The 9425-nt window shown below is 48.7% G+C and overlaps 4 protein-coding genes across 5 annotated transcripts; 3 read left to right on the forward strand and 1 right to left on the reverse strand.

The window, feature by feature from the left end:
• Positions 1-121: 121 nt before the first annotated feature.
• Positions 122-1174, forward strand: LOC6615618 (OCIA domain-containing protein 1). 2 transcript variants are annotated; one of them, XM_002039956.2, is made up of 3 exons: positions 122-282; positions 339-828; positions 890-1174. In XM_002039956.2, the coding sequence occupies exons 1-3, from the start codon at positions 223-225 to the stop codon at positions 1111-1113; spliced, it is 774 nt and encodes a 257-aa protein (XP_002039992.1). In that variant the 5' UTR covers positions 122-222; the 3' UTR covers positions 1114-1174. The 2 variants fall into 2 exon arrangements, with proteins under 2 accessions (XP_002039992.1, XP_032571754.1); XM_032715863.1 differs by having other exon boundaries at positions 123-282; positions 887-1174.
• LOC6615619 (probable GDP-L-fucose synthase) lies at positions 1164-2428 on the reverse strand. Its single transcript, XM_002039957.2, has 4 exons — positions 2222-2428; positions 2054-2168; positions 1439-1996; positions 1164-1382 (listed from the first exon to the last, which is right to left on the reverse strand). Exons 1-4 carry the CDS (start codon positions 2344-2346, stop codon positions 1215-1217), a joined length of 966 nt encoding a protein of 321 aa, XP_002039993.1. The 5' UTR covers positions 2347-2428; the 3' UTR covers positions 1164-1214.
• Positions 2429-2533: 105 nt separating this feature from the next.
• On the forward strand, positions 2534-7863 carry LOC6615620 (mediator of RNA polymerase II transcription subunit 23). Its single transcript, XM_002039958.2, has 15 exons — positions 2534-2639; positions 2702-2795; positions 2850-3814; positions 3872-3958; positions 4014-4216; positions 4269-4645; positions 4709-4883; positions 4940-5428; positions 5484-5810; positions 5870-6093; positions 6152-6234; positions 6290-6437; positions 6507-7164; positions 7226-7366; positions 7424-7863. The coding sequence occupies exons 1-15, from the start codon at positions 2595-2597 to the stop codon at positions 7734-7736; spliced, it is 4329 nt and encodes a 1442-aa protein (XP_002039994.2). The 5' UTR covers positions 2534-2594; the 3' UTR covers positions 7737-7863.
• A 158-nt stretch (positions 7864-8021) lies between these two features.
• Positions 8022-9312, forward strand: LOC6615621 (serine protease snake). Its single transcript, XM_002039959.2, has 3 exons — positions 8022-8309; positions 8371-8584; positions 8646-9312. The coding sequence occupies exons 1-3, from the start codon at positions 8057-8059 to the stop codon at positions 9259-9261; spliced, it is 1083 nt and encodes a 360-aa protein (XP_002039995.1). The 5' UTR covers positions 8022-8056; the 3' UTR covers positions 9262-9312.
• Positions 9313-9425: the final 113 nt, after the last annotated feature.

The raw sequence follows: 9425 nt of genomic DNA on the forward strand, positions 1-9425 counted from the left end.
TTTCATTAAGTTTTAACTTCTTAAAGAAAAAGGTTTTTAACGAGTTTAGGGAGTAGACAAAGATTCACTATCGAAACCATTGTGTATAGATCGACCATCACTAGTTCTGGAGATGTGCAGATCTCACTGGCCCGTTTCGCCGGCGACCAGGGTTGGCAAATCGGCTGCGCCGGTAGCTGCTCCGTTATACATTTCACAAATTCCACATTAAATTGTATCAGCATGGACTCCCAGCTGAACGATGGCTCTCAACATCCTCCGCCGCACGCTCCCCATCCCCTGGTGAGTGCTCTGCGGTCTTTAAACTGCCACTACCCAAATGCTTGCATCTTTTTTAGGCGGACTATCAGTTTTCCGCGGAGGAGGTGAAGGCGTTACGTGAGTGCAACACGGAGTCATTCTTCCAGCGCAGCCTGCCCTTCGGCACTGGACTGGGCCTGCTGGCCTACTTCGGCGTCAAGAACGGCTATTTGCAGGGACATGTCAAGTACGGCGCCGTGCCCAAGGTCGTGATGGGCGTCATTCTGGGCTACTTTGTGGGCAAGTTCAGTTACCAGCAGAAGTGTGCCGAGAAGATCATGCGCCTACCCAACTCCCATCTGGGCGAGCTGCTGCGCCAGCGGAGACAGGGCGGCGGGGTCATCAGCTCCATCACACCGGACGAGAATCTGGGCAGGGCCTTCACTCTGGCACCCTTCTCGCCGAGCTCGGCGGACGTGTACAGCGATGAGGCGTATCAGCCCGGGAGAAGTACTGCTCTCAATCTGGACACGGAATCGCGCCCTACTTTGTCCGGCCTAGACGACATCTACCGCCCCACCCTGGACTGTAAGCTCATCTAATGCTTCTCATTCTCTATTATGATTCTGTGCATTCTCCTTCCCAGCAGCTGGTTCGATGCTGGAGGCGGAGTTGCCCTTGGAGCCGTCTAAGCCGGGCCAGTCTTACGAGGACCTGCGACGAAGGAACCGAGAAGAGTACTCGAAGCACCAGCAGAGCCCATACTCGCGACCTTACGAACCACCAGTTCCCGTTCAACAGCGACCCGTGGAGCAGACACGAAGTGAACCCGCTGGAAGAAAGAACCAATACGGCGACTCGTGGACTGATTAAGCTGACACACTAGGTATTGTTATTTTGTTGGACATTAAACGCGCATAAAGTTCTGTGGAAATAGGTTATCTATTTACAATTGTTGGGGTTGGAATATTAAATTACTTTCTGGCCTGGTCGTAGTTTTCTTTGTACCACTTAACCGAGGCGTTGATTGCCGTTTCAAAGTCCGTAAATGCGTAGTCTGGCAGGAGGGAGCGAAGCTTGGCATTAGACGCCGTCTTTTTGTACTGTCCATCCGACTTGCTCGTATCACAGACCAGTCTTCCCTGGAAGAAATCAAGTTAATCTCTTGCCTGGTCACAAAGTTCGCTTTTTAACCCACATTAAAATTAAATGCTTTTGCAACGGCCTGAGCCACCTCGAAGATGCTAACCTCCTGCACTTCGTCCGCGCTTAGGATGATGGGCTCAACACTTTCGTAGTTCCTGAGCACCCAGATCATCAGCTCCGCCAGGTCCAGGGAGTATACAAACTGCCGTAGTGGCATGCCGCTTCCGAAAACGGTAAACACCTTGTCCCTCTCGGGGACGTCAGTTTTCTCCGTAACCAGCTGGTGCATCCTATAGATCATGCCCGGAATGACGTGGCTGACCTCTGGCTTAAAGTTGTCGTGAGGACCAAATATGTTGCACGGAATGACCGAGGTGAACAGCCGGCCATCTTTATCGTGGTAGGCGTGGTTCTGCACGTCTATAAGTCGCTTTGCGTAGGAGTAGCCATAGTTGGAGTGGTGCGGCGGCCCGTTGTGCACCATGGTCTCATCTATAGGGTAGCTGGTTTTGTCCGGAAAAATGCAGGTGGACAGGCAGGACACCACCTTGACGCAGCCCTGCTCGTATGCCGTTTGCAGGACATTGTCGTTGATGAGCAGGTTTTTGCGCTGAAATGGATTCGCATGAAATGGGTCTTGTAATCATCTATGAGGCTAAGAGCTCACCAGGAAGTCCAGGTTGTTGTTCATGTTGTGGAACAGGCCTCCGACCATTGCAGCCAGGTGGATGACATGTGTGGGCTTCTCCTGGGCGAAGAGTGCCTGCGTGGCGGCCAGATTTCTGTAGAGATATTTGTTTACGAATACGTTCAATTGAGTTTCTTTATGAATTACGTTAAATCTGCATCTTTAGAGCCCGCAAAAAACCATTGCTCGTCCTCTGGGGATTGCTCCTTGATCACTGCCTCCAGAGCCTTGCCCACCAGCCCAGTTCCGCCTGTGACCAGTACTTTTTTCATGGTTTTTGTGCGTTTCCACAAATCAAATCAACAACTTGTTTCTAAAATAATTTTCTGCTCAATGAGACCATATGCTTCAAATGCCGGCAAGTCAGTGAGTGCTGCCTGTCTGGCGTTTTTAAGCTAATCTTTTAGCTAGTTCTTATCAGCAAAAGCAACATTTAGATTCTTTGCTAAGCCCGCTTTGGTCACACTGTGCGCAGGTAGTTTTTGTTTATGCGGTGCCGGATATGCGAAAAATAATTTAAATGGATATGGAAACGCAAGTTATAGACACCGTCAACGAGTTTCTGGTAATAGTGAAACCCTGCACCTCCAAAAACACACCAACTCATCCACGCTCTCCATTTCGCAGAAGGTGGACTCCCTTGACGAGGCGTTCGTTAGCGTCATTGTATTCAAGCCAAACAGCGAGCAAGAACGAGCCACCCGCTTTGCCAATGATTTGGGTAGGTAAATCCGTCTGCTGGAACTTGAAACTTGGTAATAACTATCTGTTTCAGTCACCGCCTTTGGGAACGTGGCGCAGGAGAATCGGGAGCAGGTGCTTCGGCTCTACCTGTTGCGTGCTGCCGGTGCCTCCGGATATCACATAAAAGTGTTGATGGCGGCACTGGTGAAGCTGGTGGATGCACACGTGATCACCGCCAGGATGCTGTGCGACAAGGTGCTGATGTGCGAGAAACTGGACTTCGAGCACAGGACCTTCTGGATCGAGAGCTTCCGGCTGATCAAGCGCGTGATCGTCCAGGTGGACTACAAGGGTGTGCGCGAGATCATGAAGGTGTGCCGCGACAAGGCCCAGTGGTTTCCGCTGAACGTCAATGTGACCTACATGCCACAGCTACTGGCCGTTGAAGATATCCTGCGCTTCATCTTTGATCGCAACAATTGCCTGCTGCCCGCCTACTTTATTGCCAACGAGATTATGCGTCCGTTTCCTTACCACTGGAAACTGAACCGTCTGATGACGGACTTTGTCGAGGAGTTCCGCACCACGGCACAAATGGTTTCGATCATTGGACATGCCAGTATGCTTCCCATCGTAGAGCATTTCGGCTACGCCGATCACATGATGAACTCCTGGCGGCTGGACCACAACACCCTTAAGTTCAACTTTAAGGGCAGCCTGCCTTACGAGCCAGAGCTGCTCGAAGAGCAGAAGCCCCTACTCCGATACGTTTTGGAGCAGCCGTACTCGAGGGAAATGGTCTCTCAAATGCTGAACCTGCAAAAGCACCAGAAGCAGCGCTACAATGCTCTGGAAGAGCAGCTGGTTAATCTCATAGTGCAGGCCATGGAGATGACGGAGGCGAATGATGCCTCTACGGGGAGTGGCTTTAACTCCTCAGACGAGCAGATCACGCCCTACGAGTGGATGTGGCTGCATCTCTCTTCACAACTAATTTACTTTGTGCTCTTCCAGTTCGTAAGCTTTATGCACATAGTGTTGGCGCTGCACGAAAAGGTAGGTCCATGGTGGATCAAACTAATATTATTGTAATTAACTACTTTTCACCTATAGCTTTCCAAGTTGGAGCTTCGCAAGGGTCGTGATCAACTGATGTGGATTCTGTTGCAGTTTATATCCGGGAGCATACAGAAAAATCCTGTAAGATCCTGTTCTCTACCTGATCGATCTTATTTTTATTCGCTTTTATTTTTAGATCACCAATTTCTTGCCTGTGTTCAGGTTGTTTGACCTACTCTATCCCGAGCTAGAGCCTCTTAAGCTGCCAGATATCAATAAATCCTCGATGGTTCGCCATATGGCACCCATTTGCGTGTGGATTCACCTGATGAAGAAGGCACGAGTGGAGAACATGAACATCACCAGACCATTGCCCATTGCACTGAAAAACCATTACGAGTAATACCTCTACCATCCTTTAGTGCTTAGATACTAACCGCTTAACTCCCAGCTTTCTACAGCACCTGGTTACCGCTAACACCATGATGAACATGACGCTCGGAAACGACTTCCGCATCATTCTCATCTGCAATGCATACTCGACGAATCAGGAGTACTTCGGTCGTCCCATGGGTTTGCTGCTGGATGCCCTAAATGGCACTTCAAAATCTCCGAACGGTGGCCAAATCCCAGCCGTAACTTTTTCGGTCACGGTTCTGGACAGCCTGACGGTGCACAGTAAGATGTCGTTAATCCACAGCTTCGTAACTCAGATGCTAAAGCAGGCCCAAACCAAGGGTCAAGTTCCAGCGGCTGCGCTACTAGAGACTTATGCCAGACTTCTGGTTTATACAGAAATCGAGTCGCTCGGCATAAAGGGATTCCTGAGTAAGTACACCCTGTTGAATTGATTGATCTATATGCTTATGATTTTTTTTCAATTCCCTAAAGGTCAACTGATGCCGACCGTGTTTAAGAACCATGCGTGGGCCATGCTGCACACCTTGATGGAGATGTTTTCGTACCGGCTTCATCATGTGCCTACGCACTACCGGGTCCAATTGCTTTCTCTTCTCCATTCTCTGTCCTCCGTGCCGCAGACAAACAAGATGCAGCTCAATCTCTGGTAAGTTATAAGTTTGTCGAGTATAGAAATCTTACTAAGCTCTTCCCTTTATTTAGTTTTGAATCTACTGCTCTGCGTCTGATCACCAGCATTGGATCCGCCGAGTTTCAGCCGCAGTTTTCACGTTACTTCAATGACAAATCTCCCGGAGCAGTGGCATCTAATGAGAGCGAAGAGCTAAACAGAGTCCTTATCCTTACGCTAGCTCGATCTATGCACGTGCATGGTGGCGGCGATGAAATGCAGGGATGGTGCAAGGACTTCCTTTCCAACATTATTCAGCACACGCCGCACTCGTGGCCCATGCATTCCCTAGCCTGCTTTCCGCCCGCCTTAAACGAGTACTTTACGCAGAACAACCAACCTCCGGAGAACAAGCAGCAGCTGAAGAAGGCCGTGGAAGAGGAATATCGAACCTGGACGTCGATGACCAACGAGAATGACATAATTGCGCACTTTCTGCGGCCAACTACGAATCCTTTATTCCTTTGCCTTCTGTTCAAAATAATTTGGGAGACGGAGAACATAAGCCCGGTGGCTTACAAGTGCGTAACATTTCGATTTAAACATAATTTTTCTGACCACAATATTTTTATTTAGAATCTTGGAGGGTATAAGCGCGAGAGCCTTGTCCACTCACCTGCGCAAGTTTTGTGACTACTTGGTGGCTGAGGTGGCTAGCTCATCTGATGGCCGCGACTTTATTCACAAGTGCGTCGACACAATTAACAACATGATCTGGAAGTTCAACGTTGTGACCATCGATAGGGTTGTGCTTTGCCTGGCTCTGCGAACGCACGAGGGTAACGAGGCTCAAGTCTGCTTTCTCATAATCCAGCTGCTCTTGCTAAAAGCCAGCGAGTTGAGAAATCGTGTTCAGGAGTTCTGCAAGGACAATAATCCTGATCACTGGAAGCAGAGCAACTGGTAAGTTGAACACTTAATTTTGTTAAGAGCACAAAGGCATAGTTGTTATTATTTTTCAGGCAGGACAAACACTTGTCATTCCATCAAAAGTATCCAGAGAAATTCGCCTTGGATGAGTCTGCTTCGCAGATTCCGCTGCCCGTGTACTTCAGCAATGTCTGTCTGCGATTCCTTCCCGTTCTGGATGTAGTGGTACACAGATTTATCGAACTTACAATTACAAATGTCCACCAGATATTGGGCTTCATTTTGGATCATCTGAGCATACTCTACAAGTTTCACGGTATGTTACATGTGGCTTTCAAGATTTTCATGACTTTAAATTACCTTTTAAATTGCAGATCGACCTATAACTTATCTGTACAACACTCTCCATTATTATGAACGAATCTTACGAGACCGCCCTGCGCTGAAGAAGAAACTTGTAAGAGCTGTTATGAATATTATATTCCCTTGTCTAATATGCTCTGTTGTTCCAGGTTGGCGCTATTACCAGCGCCTTTAGTGAGATTCGGCCGCCCAACTGGAGTGTTAGTGAGCCGTATAAGGTGTATTTGCAAAGCCAAGACTCGCTGTGGACCCCCGAATTGAGCTACTATATGAGTTTGATCAGGAGACTTGCAGACAGTAAGCTAGGATTTGGGAAAAGACTATGACGTGTTCCTATATTCATGCGTAACCCCTTGTATTTTGCAGCAATTAGTGGGAAGAATGTATTTTACTCCACCGACTGGCGTTTTAACGAGTTCCCGAATGCGCCAACCCATGCGCTCTATGTGACCTGCGTGGAGCTGCTGGGTCTGCCTGTTGCACCGCCACTGGTGGCCAGCAATCTCATTGATGTTATCGTAAGCGGATATGCGGTTATTCCGCAAAAGGACATTCACAGCTACATCAATGCTGTGGGCATTGTTCTGGCTGCCTTGCCGGAGCCCTACTGGAGTGGCATATACGATCGCCTACAGGATATGCTCAACACACCCAATATGCTGAATTGGACCTACAGATTCAATGCTTTCGAGTTGTTTAACTTCAAGACAGTGCGCGAGGCGATGCTGGAAAAGACCTACGCCGTGGTGTTGGCAGTAGCTCACTCAGTGTTCCATCACATGGGCGCCTTCAAGCTAGCGGCAATGACCAGGTATCTCAAGGAGAAGCTGAAACCGTGCGTGCGAACCGAACAACAGTTGCTGTATCTGTGCCATGTCTTTGGACCCTTCCTGCAACGAATCGAATTGGAAAAACCGAACGCTGTGGCTGGCATTGCCGTGTTACTTTACGAAATTCTCGAGATTGTGGACAAGCAACATGGTCCGAAGCCTCTGCAGTACATGGACCAGATCTGCGATTTCCTGTAAGCATATCCACAAAATCGCATGAAAGGGTACTAATCAAATGTTCTTGTATCGTTTCAGTTATCACATTAAGTATATTCATGTGGGTAATATCATTAAGAACGAATCGGAAGCCATCATTAAGCGGCTACGGCCCCTGCTGCAAATGCGCCTTCGGTTCATAACCCACCTTAACTTGGAGGATATTCACACAGAAAAGATGTAAGGAATTTTAATGCAATCTCAACTTCGGTTTCAACACAACTTTTCCAATTTCAGCAACGACAATACCAGCAATAATGCAATAACCAGCCAAACGCAGTCCCCAATGCAAACGCAGCATCAGCAGCAGCCGCAGCAATCACATCAGCAACAACAACAAACACATCAGCAGCCGCAGCAACCACATCAGCAACAACAACAGCAGCAGCAACAGATGCAGCAGCAACAAATCAACCCAGTGCAAACAACCAGCGTTCCCCTGGGCAGCGGTGGCAACCTGCAGCAGCAACAGCAAATCAACCAGCAGCAACAAATGTACATGCAGCACATGCAGCAACATCAGCACATGCAAAACATGCGGCACAATTAGACTATGTGGACATAGCCTAAAGACAAAAGCCTAATTTAATGTAGTATTATCTTATATTTTACCGCTTATTGTATTATTCATTTTCCATTAAATGTGTAAGCAGCTCTCAGATATGTTAAGTAAGAAACTAAGTGAACTTTTTGTAAGCAACCAGCGACTGTTATCAGTGGGATTCACAGCTGTCGGCCCAAGTCCCCCCCTTCAGCTTTACGATCAAAAGCTTGGCTTAATAAGCCGAGCTTAAAGCTCTTCGAAGATAACCTGTTGTTGATCTTGTCCACCCCGAGCGGCGTTCTCAGTTGTAATCGCAAAGCACTGCGATGTATGCGCTTTCCGGAATCCAGAGCCTGTTGCTGATTGCTTCAGTCAGCGTGGTGGCCGAGTACTGCGACAATGGAACGGGCGAGTGCAAGGAGCTGACTCCCTCCGACTGTCCGGTGATATTCTACAACCAGCACCTCATCGGAGCCGAAGTCAAGTACTGCGACGAGTTCAACGACATTGTCTGCTGTCCCATACCGCTGGATCACCAGAATCTGAAGCCAGCCGAACAGACGAGACCCTTTGAGAAGCGTGAGGAGTGACTGCAACAATTCCCTTCAATTTATGGCATTTGAATATTCACATTTTTCAGAATGCAAGCAGTACAACCAGGTGAGATCCGCCTGCCAGTCCACGCCCTTCATCGTGGGCGGCACAAAGGCATCCGGTAAAGAGTTCCCCTTCATGGCCCTAATCGGCACTTATCGGCCCAACAAGTACAAGTCGGACATCAATTGGGATTGTGGTGGATCCGTGGTGCATCCCAAATTCGTACTGACCGCAGCGCATTGCCTGGAGACGGATGAGTAAGTGGTTTGGGATTCTCTTGATTGATACTCCTTCCATCTGTGTACTTCCAATTGTCAGATCGAAGGCCGAGCGACTGGACCCAAACTTTGATTCGCCTAAATTTGTAGTTCGCCTGGGGGAGCTGGACTACAACAGCACCAACGATGATGCTCTGGTTCAGGACTTTCGGGTTGTCAACTATGTAGTCCACCCCGGATATGATACCGAAGACGAAGAGCAGGGCTTTAAAAACGATATCGCCCTGGTGGAACTAGATCGGGAGGCCAAGTTTAACGACCATGTGGCGGCGGTTTGCCTTCCGCCAGACAGCGGCAACGATGTTCAGCAGGTCACAGCCGCCGGCTGGGGATTTACCGCGGACGGTGTGAAGTCCTCGCACCTGCTAAAGGTCAACCTTCAGCGATTCAGCAACGAGGTGTGCCAGAAGCGCCTGCGTTTCAGCATCGACACACGCACCCAGTTCTGTGCCGGCTCCATGTCCAGCCAAGCGGACACCTGCAACGGCGACTCCGGCGGACCCATATTCGTCCAGCATCCGCTCTATCCGTGCCTGAAGCAGGTCATCGGTATTGTCTCATATGGATTAGTTTGTGGCTCCCAAGGACTCCCGAGTGTCTATACCAAAGTCCACCTCTACACGGACTGGATCGAGAGCATCGTGTGGGGCAACTGACAGTCAATTGACAGAATAGTTTGAAAATTAAAAATACATATTTAAAAGAAATCACTAATTTCTTTGAAATGGTTATGATTTCAAAGCAAATCAGCGACGTTGGGGACCTGAAATCGCGGTGTTGCCAGATCTGGTGAGAAACGATCGCAGTGCAGAGTGAAAAA

The sequence above is a fragment of the Drosophila sechellia genome, chromosome 2R (assembly GCF_004382195.2).
Source record: "Drosophila sechellia strain sech25 chromosome 2R, ASM438219v1, whole genome shotgun sequence".
Taxonomy (NCBI): Eukaryota; Metazoa; Arthropoda; class Insecta; order Diptera; family Drosophilidae; genus Drosophila; species Drosophila sechellia.